Raw genomic sequence first — 15,850 nt, 5'->3', positions numbered from 1 at the left:
ATTTCTTATAAACTTAATGTATATGTACTTTCACAGTTTTAATATGAAATTATTTTAAATTATTATAAATAAATAAATACTTTATTTTTTACTTTGAATCATATAATTTTTAATCATAAATTTGATAAAGTTTCTTATATATATATATATATATATGTGTGTATGTATATGGCTATACAGTTCTAATAATACCTGGTTCGTAATACTTTAAAAAAATTTGCCTTACGATTCCATTTTCGCATATCCGCTTCCGATTCGGTGTAACATAGATACAAATCTTATTCTGGGAATCAAATCAAAACTCACCGACAAAGGTATTATAGTATGGGAGCCCTTATTGCAAAATAAAGTTTAATAATTGGTGCTGGTAGTTCTGCTACTTAATTAATCATATACTTCAATCCGCTTTATATTAATAAATGGAAATTTCTCAGCAGCCACGTTAAAATTTATTCGCCAATCACCCTTAACATTTAAAATTTGAAATCCATGATCCATCCATCTTGAATTAATATATTTGGCTCCATCTTTCTACTCTTAAAACTATTTAAAGGAATAAAAGAGAGCTTACACTCATTTGACTGAAACTTTTATATCTTACAAGTATCATACATTGATCAGTTGTATTTTCATTGGCAACAAACGACAAAATTTTGTGAAAGTTAAAAACTAATGATAATTCCAATCCAAAAAACCATCAGTTAGTAATTTTTTTCACCTTTTATTACAGTTTACAGTTGATAAGACTATGAGTTAAAACAAGTCCGATGATGAAAGAGTGATCAACTTGTGACTCAACCACCATCGTCAAAACATCATCTCCTAACTCCAAACCATTCCTCGATTGTTTTCTCTTCACTTCTGCCACAAGTCTTCCACAGCTCTCCTCGATTCCTAAACTTGATCCCCGACTTACCATCTTATAACAATATTGTTCATCGTTCTTACACGTTCCCTTTATCACTCTATACGAAGAAGATGAATCTTTACTCGGAATTTTAAACATATTGTTTTTCACTCTAAAATATTCGAAGTTTGTTGTTGATTCAGCTGTCCCCGATGGTGTTCTGTATCCTTCCCATGTCTTGAATAATCCAAACTTCTATAAACATACGAAAAAAAACTTAATTAGTTTCATAGCGAATAAAAACGTTAGGAGCTTGCATGAAAGATAACTTTGGGACGTCTCTCTACCTGTCTACGCAAGGTCAACAAGACATGACCGTGTAAATCCATCAGGTAAACTTCACGGCAGCTCTTAGAGTTATAATTATCGACACGATAAATTATATTTCCTTTTGAATCGAAGACGGTGCAGCCATTTGTATTGAACACCAACGACTTCATCCAAATCGTGAAACTCTCTTTCTCCGTCGTTAGGTACGGCGAACTTGTTTCTTCTCCGGCAGCAAGGGTTGTTCGGTCGGGATGAATCTTCACCATAGTCTCCGCTGGACAGATTCGGTTCTGCCAAGCTTTTGTCTCGTAAGGTCGTCGGAATATTTGCATATAATTTATATATCGATATATCGAGACAATAATTCCTTTTTTTTTTATGATTTGATTTGGTCGACATGGGCTGTGACTTGGGGTTATATATATAGTAGAACCGATTTGCGGAAGTTATTAACCTTATTCGTTTGTGATTAGTTTAAGTCAACTTAATGATTGTCTACTCGTTTGTATTAATTATTCAATGTTCAAAGTAATTAAGTTCTTATCACATTAAGTATCCACGTGTTTTAGAAGAAAGATGGTCCCCATTATATCTTTGAATCTTCATATTTGTATATTTTAAATTAGACATGTTATCTCGAGTTGTATTATATTGATGTGTGAACAGCTATATATATATATATGTAGATAACGAGGTCTTCCTCCACATGTTTAATGTGAAATCCTAACAACAATCGTTGGAGTATAAGCAAATATTACATTTATAATTTAACTAGATTGATATATATGGGGTTCTAGGTAGCTTAAGAAGTTACTCTTATCGATTTTGAATTGTTTTTCCTCGTGTGCGCATGTCACCACACACGCATATATACACACACACATAGATGGTGACTAAATACATAGATAATATAGTAATAATTAGCCAACAGTAATGTATATATGTGTGTAGAAAAATGTGAAATCCTTTTAGATGATAAAAACAACTATCAATAAAAACATAAAAATGGCAATAATAACATATCAAATCAATTTCGTTCTACTTCTAGATATTAAATTAAATATAATCACTTTTTGGTGTACAAATATATTCACACAATACCAGCGACCACATATAAAAATTAGTCAATGCTGAATATAGTACACCAACTGAATCATTTTTAGGTGTACATACTACATTTGGGTAACCTTTTATTTTATAATATATAATGTAATATGTTTTAAATAAATGATTTTAGTGTTATATATTATGTAACTCTATAATCTTTTTAGTTAGATTTTTATTTTATTTTATATTATTCATATACAAACATTTGCTTTGTATATTTTATCTTTTGATTAATTGTTACTAAATACTAATATATTTTTGAATTCGATACAACAAATTTATAATATGAAATAATCATATAGAGCATCTTTTTCAATTTTTTTTGAAAAATCAGTTTGCTTACTATACATTTAAAAAAAATATTTAGTTATATTATAGAAAGAATAACTGTTTAAGATAATCTATATTTCCATGATGTGTTTAAAAATATACTTTACCGTGTATTTTCGTAAATATCATGTAAACAAAAGATTAGTTATATATTATTATATTTTGTATATCTATTTAGTTAATATATTTTGAGATTTTAAAAGTAAACAAATGATATATATATAAGTTTAACATATGTCAACAATTTTATTTTTTTTGTATGAAAATATTAAATAATTTACGAATTTTAATATTTTTAAACGTTGAATGATATTTGAACCTTTTAAATGGTGAATGATATTTTGTTTATTTAATTTAATGAAAATAATATTTTTAAATATGGTAACTTACCAAGTTAATATAATTTTCATATTTAATACATTTATTACTTTATTATATTATAATAGATATAATATAATTATTAAATTTCTAAATATCATATAATAAATTTTATTTTTGTTTTATAATAAAACATTATATACGATTAAATAATAATATTATTATATTATTAATTACGAAAATAAATTATTGCATTAATTAAAAATATTTTAAATTTTATTAAGATTTTGTTAAATTTTTCCTCAATAAATTTTGTTATCACTAAAAGTTAAATCCAAAATTATATTTAAAATTATTTATTATTAATATCTTTATAAATATGTAGATTTTGTAGAAATATTATAATTTCATAAATTAATGTAAATAATCAATAATTGATTATATGGGCCTAATGTTACTTTTATAGTAGATAAAAATGATATTTCTATTTTAATATAGAAGATTTGTTATAACTAAAAGTTAAATTTAAAATTACATTTACAATATATTTATTAATATCTTTATAATTATATAGATTTTGTAAAAATATTATATTTTAAATTAACGTAAATAATCAAATATATGTAATTGATTATTTAAATCTAATGTGATTTTTTTAGTAGATAAAAATAATATTTCTTTTTTAGTAGAGAAGATTTGTGTGTATATATGATGTATCGCTACGATAGAGCTATAAATTATGTTTTTCTTTTGGAAGTGGATATATTCATTTTCTAAGCAACAATGAAAAATGCCCTTTCTCATAAAAATGATTTTTTTTCTTTCATACGCTTAGATAACTGTTGCAATTATATGTAATAATCAGTTAAATAAATTTAAAATTGGTCGTAGATTAGTAAATGGAGTTGAAGTCGACGATGAGTGCATTGTCACATGTTTTTAGGTCTTAGGCGGATAAGCGTCAGGCATCATTACCCTTTTGTTTCTGTCTTGATTATATATTGTAGTTTCTTTCTTTAATCGTGTAAACTATAAAATTAGGTTTTTGGTTTTGTCGTATTATTTTATACACTTTAATTGTTTAATTGAGTAGTTTAACTTTGGCATGCTGAACTTTTCTCGTGGCTGACGAATTTCCAAATGATACTAATTAAACTGCAAGTTGAAGTATATTATTTTGGCCAGACAACTGAAAAAAGGGAAAAAGAAAAACATTTTGAAAATAGAAACATAAACGCTTTTGTCACACCATGAAATAAGTTATTAACTGGTTAGAAATTTGTATGGTATGGTATGGTAATGGTAGCACTCGTACGCGAACACTAATATTGACACTTTAACCTCGTCTTACTTTTTCATGTAGATTGCGTTAGTCCAAGAGTTTCATGGTTTAAATTAACAACTTTTATGACACTTTCTGACGTAAGTCTTTTAAACTATCAATTAAATAACCTTTTGTCCCTAAGTGTACATCATCCGTCACAAATCCAATTTAGATGACACAAACGATCCAATTTATTAAACCTTTTGGAGGCACTTTTGTGCCCTTTTGTGTTGGGATAAGCACCAGGTCCATATATCTATTACTGACAAAAAGGAGAGGGATTGTTTAGAATTTTTGTTAGGTTAATTTAACCAATATATGATCGAATGTATTAAGTACTTTAATGGACGCTTTAGGTAGCCTAATCTTATTTTTCAAGCATATATATACTCGTCTATTTTTATCAAGAAAATATATACACTTGTCTACTGGTGCACAAAAAGGCCACTTAGTGATCATCTTAGATAAACTATGTGTGAGTAATCCTAATTATATTATTATAAAAAGAGCACTTTTCGGGGTCATATTAAGAGATTGAAATGAGACACAAGAGATTAGCTAGCATGCTTGAGGCTGACAAAAAAAATCTTGATGAATAAAAGTAAACTTCTATATTAAATCTGGGAGGGTAAATATATAGTATTTTATCTATAGACTTAAAGTCACGTTGGAAACAAAGTTATAACAGTATATAAATTATGTTATTATGTAAATAATATTAAAAAATCAGAATCAAAGATATAAAAAGGTTCCACTATAAAAAGTATCAAAAATAGCATTTCTCAAAAAAAAAAAAATTATAAAATAGTAGACAATAATTTATTATCGTACATATCAATTTTCAAAATAACCATATTTATGCACTCGTCTTCTTCGCTGTTGTCACAAATAGACCTGGTTTAAGTTAAACAGATGCATACAAAAAGAGTTGCGCGTGTACGCCCTGAGTCCATTGACCTGTAAACACATCCAGACGGCCCAAATGGCCAAACTCATGGCACAATATACGGCAAGAAAAAACAATTATCGTATCAATAAATTCCAAAATCCTTATTGATCTGATCAATCCCATGTCTTTTTAGGCTAATGTTGCATTATCCATTTATTTTCATCAGAACGTTGAAGCAGAAAAAAAAGAAGAAAAGAGTCACATTTTCCTTTTGACACCATTTCACCAACATAAAGTTTGCTGCTTCAACATTCTGATGAAAAAAAAAGAAGGAAAATGTGAACTCTGTTAGAGTTTCTACTGATGACTGACACTGTACAAACAAAAATCGAGAAAGAAGAAACCATATAATTAAGGACACTATTTATTAGCAAGATTTTAACTATTACAAGTTTCCAGCCAATTTATGTATTGATCTGGCACTTGAATACCTCTCAGGATTATTGATTTGGCAATATCACTGAAAACAAACATGAATATCAGTCAATAGCTCGATTTGAATTTTTGATAAAATATAACTTTTGATATCCTTGATCGTGTTATCGAAGGATTCTGATGTACATTTTATCGATTTTGATTTCATATGTGGAAAGATCTTTGCTATTCGTGAAAACAACACATCACAAATGTTTCTCTGATCCCCCCCCCCCCCTCTCCCCCACAATGATAATTTTTCTCATTAGTTTCGTGTTATTGTAGTGTTATCCTTGACACTCGTGATACTTCATACCTATATACTCTTGTGACTAGCAAAATGCTTAGTCCTTGACTCTTTTCTTATATTGAAGGGCTCCACATCTCGTGTATGTAGATAGTGAAAGACTCACCTAAAAAAATGAGGAAAAAACAGAAAGACTCACCTAAGAATAAAATGTATATATTATCAGTTGTATTTTTTCAGTGCAATCAATCGGTATAAGTCTCCTTATAGATCGATTAGGTTTAGGTTACGAAAGTTTTTCGTAAATTATAGTGAAGATATAGTTATACCAACATTATATTTCAGGTCAATAAGAATATACTAAATCTAGCTAAGAAATCTGAAATCTTATATACAACACCTTAATTAATTGTGGGGGATGATATGAAAGCTAAACTGTTTCAGAGTCTTAGCCTACTTATATCAGTGTTGTGATTAGTTTGATAGATACATAATAAATAAATTGTATGGACAAAAACAATATATAAGTAAAAATGTTTAAAATATAAAATACTTTGTATGATTTTTGCTAGTGACATTTGAATCGCAAATAATAATAATAATAACAATAATAATAATAATAATAATAGTATAACAAATATTGTTTTTGAGTAAATCTACGATAATGACATATTAACATTTCTAGTATATTTAGCAATGGAATCACAAGATTATATGAAAGAGTAGTTAGTGTGTGGTTGTAATTATGTATTATATGATATAGGTTAGAATATGTGCTATTTTGCATAATACAATCAAAACAAAAGTTGGGAGATGAATTATAACTTTATGCAGATACAATTATTGATGATATTCGCTACCTATTTTAAGTAACAACTATATCATGACCCGCTCGACCGAGCGAGAGTAAATTTTTTTTTATCTTTGTTTTTACTAAATGTTATACATGATCGCAATGTGTATTAATATAAAATTTTGATAAATAACAATGTGTACTAATGTGTTTAAATAAGCAATGTGTTTAATTACTAAATTTGATTTTTAAAATTTATGATAACGTAAAGTAATTTTTTCTATATTATTTTAAATATATAGTGCTATATATTTTGTATTTCCAACATTTATCATATAAAACTTACATTGGGATATTATTTATATGAAAATATGTATAACATATTATATTTATATATTATATAAACATAAGCACACCCGCACAGGTTTTATTTTTAAAATGTATTCTATATTATTTAGTTTTATGTAGTATCGAGTTTGTATATTCAATTTTGTGTTTAAAGAACAATATCAAAACTGTCTTTCGTATGTAAAAATAACATTTTGCAATCGCGAGTTGTGTCTTTTTATTGTAACACAAAATTTTATATAAAACTTATGTTTTTTTGTACATTACGAAACTTTAATTTTTTAAATAACTATTACGTAATTTCAAAATGAATATGATCTCTGAGGTCTAATATATTTTGTGTGTAATGGTTCAAAGCATTTTTGATATATATTATATTTCAGTTTGGTTTGTTTTTAGTATTACTGTATAAATATAATACTATACAATATTACTATATTCTATACAATATATGAAGCTATGTGTTATTTGTTTTAGAAAGTAGATTAGGCCCAACATAGTTATAAGAATAGTCATATCTTTATGTATGTGTCTATGAATTATCTACCTAATGTTATTCGTACTAATAAAATTAATATGGCCAATGAAAATATACTGATCAATTTAAAATGAATTTTATAGGGTAATTATAGAACGATTAATATTTTTGGTATTCTTAGTATATATATTATTTAAATCGACATGTAATAAATGTAAAAATCATATATGGAATATGGACAAAAAGAAGAACTGTATTTAAGGAAATACATCAATTAAGTTAGAGTATGATACGTATTATATATAAAGAATAAGACATTTAATTTAAATATATGAGGTCTATCTTTAAAATTAACCTAGAAAAGTTGTAATGTTCCTGTTTTAATAAGATAGATATAGTATACGATCAGAGACTGCTCACCCTTCTATAAAATTGATTGAGCCTTGGGCTTCTAACTTATACCCAATTAGATTAATAAATATAAATGTTATGAGTTATTATATATATATATATATATATATATATCATTTCCCTCTATTTTGCATGTTTTTTTCTTTATTTTTACTATTTTTTTGCTTATTTTAATTATTTTTTTGCTCATTATAAATATATTATATGTATTATTTTAGTTGTTTGTAAATCTCTATGATTGTTGCAAATTTAGATTGGAAAGAGCTACACCACAATGGTCACTATAAAAACTGAACTTGGAAGCTTGATTGATCCCAAAGATTAGATTGCATGGAACATCTCAGCAGATCTTTCCCTCCAACAGTGAACTTTGGCGAATACCAAAACTATAGACCAATTCAGACCAATTTTGGTGATATTAGCCAAGATGCATTATAATGCAACAGTATATTAATCATATCCGAGATATAGAGAGCAAGAGAGAGAGATAGAGATAGAGATAGAGATAGAGAGAAAACACAAACCATGTCCAGATTCTTTGTAATTTTCATACTTCTCACATTACTTGTTACGCAAGGCTTTTATCCAAGCTTGTGTGGCAATGAAGAAAACGAGATTGGGAGCCCAACGTAACTGTTCCAGGAGATGGAAGTGGAGACTTCAAGACAGTCTCAGAAGCTGTGGCTTCAGTCCCAAACAACAACAAAATCAGATTCAACATATTCGTTAAAGAGGGTGTCTACTAAGAGAATGTGCTATTACCGAAGAGAAAAGACAACGTGGTGATCTATGGAGAAGGAATGGAAAAGACAGTGATCTCCAGCAATCAAAGCAGGCTGGAGTTTCCCAAATCCACGACAGAAGCCACAGCGACATTCTGTAAGTTCTTCTTCTTCTTCTTCTTTCCCGTTTTAAACATTCAATACTATTCTAACCTTTTGTTGTTTGTGTGTTTGGTGAAGCTGTTCTTGCCGACAGCTTCATAGCTCGTGATATCAAGTTTGTCAACACCGCTGGACCAGAGAAGTTCCAAGCCATTGCGTTCCACTCCAAATCCAACCAATCAGCCTTGTTTCGATGTGCTTTTCACGGCTACAAGGATACTCTCTACGCCCACGCAGGGGAAAAGCTTTACAGAGAATGTGACATAGTAGGGACGGTGGATTTTATCTTCGGGAACACCGCGGCAGTGTTTGAGATGTGCTCCATCCGTGCAAGAAGACCTCTCATGCAACAGGTAGTGACGGTTACAGCTCAGGGGGCGGATAACCAGGAGAAATCTGGCTTCTCCATCATAAGGAGCAAGATCTTGCGGTTCGAAGACGAAGAGTTCACGGCTGTTGCCTACTTAGGTCGTCCTTGGAAGAGCCACGCCACAGTGGTGGTTATGGAAACCGAGCTTGGGGACTTGATAGACCCTAAAGGGTGGGTTGCATGGAAGCAGGGCCGTCTCAAACTTTATACCGGCCCTGTTCAAAAAAGAAATATGAATTTGAAATATTATTTTAAAAATATCATTATAATATATAATAAATACATCAATTTAATTATTTTATATCTAAATAACATCATTTCTAGTTTTAATGTCAAATCATTGATCAAATCATTGAACTTGATTATTTGGTATTTTTTAAAGCAAAATCATCAATCAAATCATTAAATTTGACCACTCTAGCTTTTTCAGTTTCTTTTAAGTTTATTATATCCAACATCAAAAATAATAATCTATGAATATAATAGAGTAACAAAATATGAATAGCAATCTATATACTATTGATCGGACAAGTCACTCTTTTTTTTCTTGTCAACGGAAGTTGTGTAGTTTAGTTTTCTTTTATTTGTGTTTGCTATTTTTAATTTTAAAAATAGTGAAGAAAATATATTTTTTCTCCGTATTTATAATATATTGATAATTGTTTCCTAAACATAATCAATTAGAATATTAATTTTCTATACTACCTTTGAATATTCAAACACACATCAACAATTATTTCTTACTTTCCAAATATATAACTGATATAAATACTAATTACTTCCTAATTTATTGTATTTTTAGTTGGTTATATAAACAAAATAAAAATTTGTAATTTACATTTATTGTGTTATAAATATGAAAACTAAATTAAAATATAATTATTCTGATTGTGATAAAAATATGATTTTAAATTTATAACTATTACTAAAACAAAAAATAATTATGGACATTGTAAAATTGTGGACCCTATTCGACCGCTCCACTTTCAGGTGCTAAAAGACGGTGAGCCTTGGTGAATTCCGGAACTATGGCCCCGTTTCGGACGTGAGGAACAGAGTGACTTGGGTCGGGTACAAGCCGGTGATGACGGAGGAGGATGCCCAGAGGTTTACGATTGACATCTTTATCAACAAAATGGGATGGTTAAAGGACTCTTGCGTTCCTTACAACGGCTCTCTGTAACTAGTTTGATTCAAAGGTAATATCCCCGTTAGAGAGTGGGTTTGAACTATATGATTATGCTTAGTATTATGTCTATGTAAATGTTGTTGAGGTTAGAATATTTCACATATTAGTCAGATCAATATAGCAATAACAGAGTATGTTCTGTTCTGAACGAGTATGTAATCCTTGCTTAAGAGTCGGTTTAAACTATATGAATAGAAAGAGTATGTGAAGCCCATCTAGTTTAACAATTAGTACTATGTCCGTGTTTGCAAATATTGATCAGTTAAGAAAATTTCTCAATAACATAGAAGTTGATGGAGCACATGTTAGACAAATCAGTGTAGGAATAACAGAGTCTGTTCTGTTCTATTCTGTTCTGTTCTCCATCATTATCAAATTCTGATGAAGAGACAAGATCAATTGATATCGGCAAGAGAAACTTGGTTGTTTCAAACAAGTTTTGATGATGATCAATAGGTGTGCAACTAGACCAGATTAATAGAAAAGAAGAAGCTGATGATTAAGGTGTCAAGAAGTTAGTTCTTTTTCTTCATCCTGATAAGAACAAGCTGGCGCTTAAGCTGAAGCATGGTGTCTGTTATCTGACAAGGTGTCTAGCGTCTAGCGCCAATATATAAACTCAAGAAATTGTTTTAGGACACTCTTGTTCTGAGGGCATGTTTCTTCGATGACCCCGAGTTCCGGTAAGGGTTTTATAGTTTCTCAGCTGATTACGGTTTGATTGTTGTACAGATTACCAAATATATATATATATATATATATATTATTACTTCTTCGACGAAGGAAACTACCAGATGTGGGACGAGAATCTAAAGAAGTACATTGATGATCTCAAGAACCCTAGTCTAAAAGGAAAGCCTTACGTACTCGGCAAGGTACATTGGCTAGAGATTTCAGAGGACATTGTTGTTCCATGAGATTTACGTGTACGCTCGTGGCGCCAAAGCAAAAACGGAAACTTAAGGCTTTTGTATGAGTGTGCACCGTCGAGCTTCATCGTTGACGTTGAACAAGCCGGAGAACATAAGATGAACACCGATTCTGGTTCCAACAGAAACATTACTAACTCAACTTCTGTTTCACCTACTCATTTAGCTCTTTTAGACTCTGCTACTATAGGTACATCATTAACTTCCCCCGGAGTGGAATTGAAATGTGAATATAGTGTTGGTGGCCTCCGAGATAATTTCTTGCAGTTAGGTGAAGCAAAAGGATCAAACAGATTTGCTAACTTAGTTATGTTGGAAGAGGAATTGCCATCAGATGATGTGACCTCCCACTCTCTGTCTCTGCTCCCATCAGTCTACACCAGCCCACAATTTGTTTTTTTAACTCTCCACTCCCCTCCACTCCCCTCAACTAGATCCTCATTATCAGACCCTCTTGTTGATAGTTCTCAAGTGGGTCTTGATGAACATGGTTACAATGTTGTGGCTTGTTGGTTGTGGGCTTTGCCCTTCAACAAAGCTTATAAGATAATGGGCTCAGCCCATTTAAAAGAGGTCACTAGGAAAACCCTAGACCTCATCCTTCTATAAATAAGGAGGCACCTCCTCTTTAGAGAGGAGGCTCTTTTCCATCACATACTCTTCTTCTCATCTTCTAGAGAGATAAACACTCTCTATAGAGAGAAACACCACATCACATGCCTTCATCTAGGCACTTGTGACCTTTCGTTGTAGAACTACGATTGGCTTGATCTCCTTTCGGGGTACGTAGGCACCCTTCACCGGGTCCAGCTATAACATATTACACCTCTTTTACTCTCCAACCATCAAGTTCAAGCTCAGCATGAAGACTTCTCCTAATCCCACCATCGAAATCAGTCTACCCTCTACGAAGCACCGATTTCGGTTCAAACAATTGGCGCCCACCGTGGGGCATGGAGAAGTATCTTTGAAGAAGATTGAACTCGGAGTCTGTTTGTCCGTCGTCGTTTGCTCGTCGCCGTCTGCTCGTCGCCGTCTGCTCGTCACGTGACCATTCGCTCATCGTCGTCTGGTCATCACTTGACCGTTTGGTCGTCGTCGTTTGCTCGTCGCCGTCTGTTCGTCACGTGACCATTCGCTCATCGTCGTCTGGTCATCACTTGACCGTTTGGTCGTCGTCACCATTTAGTCGTCACCGTTTGTTGCCTGACCGTTTGGGTCGTCACCGTTCGTCACCTGGTCGTCTACTTATCACTTGGTCGCCTACTTGTCACTCGACCGTCTACTCGTTACCTGGTCGTCTACTCGTCACCTGGTCGTTTACTCGTCACTTGACCGTTTACTCGTCATCGGACCATTTACTCGTCAAAAAAAAAAAAAAAAAACAAAAAAATAGAAAGAGCGAGTAAATGCAGTTTCTTGTCACTTTTATTCGTCAAAAAACGAGTAAATGACAGATTGCATTCTTTACTCGTCCAAAAAAAAAAAAACAAAAAAAAACAAAAACGAGTAAATGCATTTTACTCCGACGAGTAAAAGACGAGCACATCTTCCCTCGTGATTTTTACTCGACCAAACAAAATTGGTTCCAGTCGGTATAATCATCACTTGCCGAGTAAAAGAAAAGGGGGGGGGGGCAAGGGACCGAGTATTGATCAAATACTTTGATCTCATCATGTCACGGACCAGACACGTCGGTTTGGGCCCAAAGAAAATACAGAGCAGAAGCCCAGTGAAGAATATTCTTCTTTTACTCGACACAGTTATAAAAGTGGATCTACCATATATTTTATTTCCACTCGGTAATAAAAAAAAAATTGGGACGTGTCGGTATAATCAAGCTGAGAATTGGAAGTGCCCAAGCTATATCATTTCAGGCCCACTTGAATCATTTACTCGGCACAACGATAGAAAAAAAAAAAAACATTACCGAGTAAAAGTTCGTTCTCATCACGTGATCCCTACCACCAGCTCCACCAATGGCGTCTCTTTCACTCGGTTGCTCGAGTTGAGTTCAGCAGAAGCTACTCTGATCGTTCACTCCAATGGACACGAACCGTCTTAAAACTCCGTTCGGATTCATGCCGTCATTGTTGTGTCGACTGAAAGCTCTAGCCGCCTAAAAGTCCCAACGTGTCCTGGAGATCAAGCCGACACCAGCTCTGTTTCTCGATGTCTCAGAAAATCTTGCTCGGCATCCATCTCTCGGGGATCAAGCTCCAAGCTCCATTGCTCGCTGTTACAACCGTCTCGAGTACTCGCTGCTCAGTTTCTCGTAAAACGCATCACCACCAAGCATCTCAGCTCGTGATCAAATTACAAGTTCGGATTAAGCTTGGCTCAAGACATTTTTACAAGACGAGGCCTTGCTTCTACTCGTCACAGTTCATCATCGCCTCTTGCCGACTTCAAGCTTTGTCACTCGTCATGATCTTGCCGTCATGGTCTTGCTAATTTAAAGCTCTCCAACGGGTTCTTGTTTCTCCAAACAAACCCTCCGGAGATGCAACGGTTCAATGCCGAGCAACAGTCACATGCTTTACTCGGGACAGACCAACGTCACCACGGTCACTCTTCCCAACGTCTCCTGGAGATCAAGCCGACACCGGCTCTGTTTCTCGATATCTCAGCAAAACTTGCTCGGCATCCATCCCTCGGGGATCAAGGTGTCCAACCTTCGCTCCTTGTCTCAGTTAAAACCAAGCTTTCCCGAACAGCAGCTTAGGCAACGTCACCACCATTTTCGAGTAATGGAAGTAACCAGCTCTGCCTCTCTTTGTCGACTTCAAGCTCCATCACTCGTCATCTCACTTACTCGGTAAAAAAGTAGCCTGAGACATTTTTAATAGCTCCATCAACGGAAGCTTCTTGCCAACTTCAAGATTTCCATAGTCTCATGTGGCCCGAGTAAAAGATCACCACCGACAAGCTCTGTTTCTCGTCGCCTTACGCGAGGCGCCATCACCAACAAGACGTCACTGCTGCCGAGTAACAGACCAACGATGACTAAAAGCTTAGGCCGACCAAAAGCTTGTGCTCCAAGAGCTCATCCCATCTTACTCGATCAAGACACTCTTGCTCTTGTGTTGTTTTCTCGGTGCCTATCTTGAGCTCATTCACGCTCCTAAATTCACTTGCTCGGAGACGAGACGCAGTGCCGAGTAAAAGCCTTCATGGTCTTGCCGAGTAAAAGTCACTTGTCTCACCAAGCTGCTCGTCGCCATGCCCAGCATCTCAACGTAAAGAAAAAAGAAGCTTCAATTGGTCGGTCAAAGGATCTGCTTCATTTGTTGGTACAAGCCCATCAAGGCAAATAGTCAAACGAGCTAGAGTAAAATGACGCTTGCATCCGTTGCTCGTCACTCTTACTCCTCGCGAGTAAACGACAAGGTACAAGTTCACACTTAACTCGTTTAGAAAAGTACAACTCGCCTTTGTCTAGGCACGAGTTTAGTAAACTTGCTTTTCTCAAGGCACGAGTTTACACTCAACTCGCCTAACAAGAGTACATCTACTCATCTTCGCTCAGGCACGAGTTACTGACCGAGTTACCTCTTCTAGGGATGATTTCTTAGTAAACTTCTCTAGCGAGAGTTCAACTCGCGTCCTAGGCACGAGTTCACCAGTCAACTCGCCTAGAAAAGTACTGCTCGCCTTTGTCTAGGCACGAGTTTAGTAAGCTTACCTTTTTCAAGGTACAAGTTTACACTCAACTCGCCTAACAAGAGTACATCTACTCATTTTCACTCAGGCACGAGTTACTGGCCGAGTTATTTCTTCTAGGGATGGTTTCATAGTAAACTTCTCTAGCAAGAGTTCAACTCGCGTCCTAGGCACGAGTTCACCAGTCAACTCGCCTAGAAAAGTACTGCTCGCCTTTGTCTAGGCACGAGTTTAGTAAGCTTACCTTTTTCAAGGTACAAGTTTACACTCAACTCGCCTAACAAGAATACATCTACTCATTTTCGCTCAGGCACGAGTTACTGGCCGAGTTATTTCTTCTAGGGATGGTTTCATAGTAAACTCTCCTAGCAAGAGTTCAACTCGCGTCCTAGGCACGAGTTCACCTGCTAACTCGCCTTTGTCTAGGCACGAGTTTAGTAAACTTACCTTTTTCAAGGTACAAGTTTACACTCAACTCGCCTAACAAGAGTACATCTACTCATTTTCACTCAGGCACGAGTTACTGGCCGAGTTACTTCTTCTAGGGATGGTTTCATAGTAAACTCCCTTAGCAAGAGTACAACTCGCGTCCTAGGTACGAGTTCACCGGCCAACTCGCCTAGAAAAGTACTACTCGCCTAGGTCATTAAAGTATAAAAGCGCTGAGTCCATTGTCTTATAAACCTCTTCATAAAATTCGTAGAGATCAACTCCATTTCTCTCAACGAACTGGGGGGCTTATTGTTGGTTGTGGGCTTTGCCCTTCAACAAAGCTTATAAGATAATGGGCTCAGCCCATTTAAAAGAGGTCACTAGGAAAACCCTAGACCTCATCCTTCTATAAATAAGGAGGCACCTCCTCTTTAGAGAGGAGGCTCTTTTCCATCACATACTCTTCTTCTCATCTTCTAGAGAGATA

General features: G+C 33.9%; 2 protein-coding genes across 2 annotated transcripts; one reads left to right on the top strand and one right to left on the bottom strand.

Annotated features, from left to right (window-relative positions):
* Positions 1–643: 643 nt before the first annotated feature.
* Positions 644–1,615, bottom strand: LOC130496081 (protein LURP-one-related 11). The gene is made up of 2 exons (XM_056987842.1): positions 1,195–1,615; positions 644–1,102 (listed from the first exon to the last, which is right to left on the bottom strand). The coding sequence occupies exons 1-2, from the start codon at positions 1,507–1,509 to the stop codon at positions 725–727; spliced, it is 693 nt and encodes a 230-aa protein (XP_056843822.1). The 5' UTR covers positions 1,510–1,615; the 3' UTR covers positions 644–724.
* A 7,081-nt stretch (positions 1,616–8,696) lies between these two features.
* Positions 8,697–13,993, top strand: LOC130497025 (probable pectinesterase/pectinesterase inhibitor 40). The gene is made up of 3 exons (XM_056989852.1): positions 8,697–8,775; positions 8,859–9,367; positions 13,730–13,993. The coding sequence occupies exons 1-3, from the start codon at positions 8,697–8,699 to the stop codon at positions 13,991–13,993; spliced, it is 852 nt and encodes a 283-aa protein (XP_056845832.1).
* The last annotated feature ends 1,857 nt before the right edge of the window (positions 13,994–15,850 follow it).

This window comes from Raphanus sativus, chromosome 6 (assembly GCF_000801105.2).
Source record: "Raphanus sativus cultivar WK10039 chromosome 6, ASM80110v3, whole genome shotgun sequence".
In the NCBI taxonomy this organism is placed as follows: Eukaryota; Viridiplantae; Streptophyta; class Magnoliopsida; order Brassicales; family Brassicaceae; genus Raphanus; species Raphanus sativus.
This window is presented reverse-complemented; position numbering and strand designations above follow the sequence as displayed.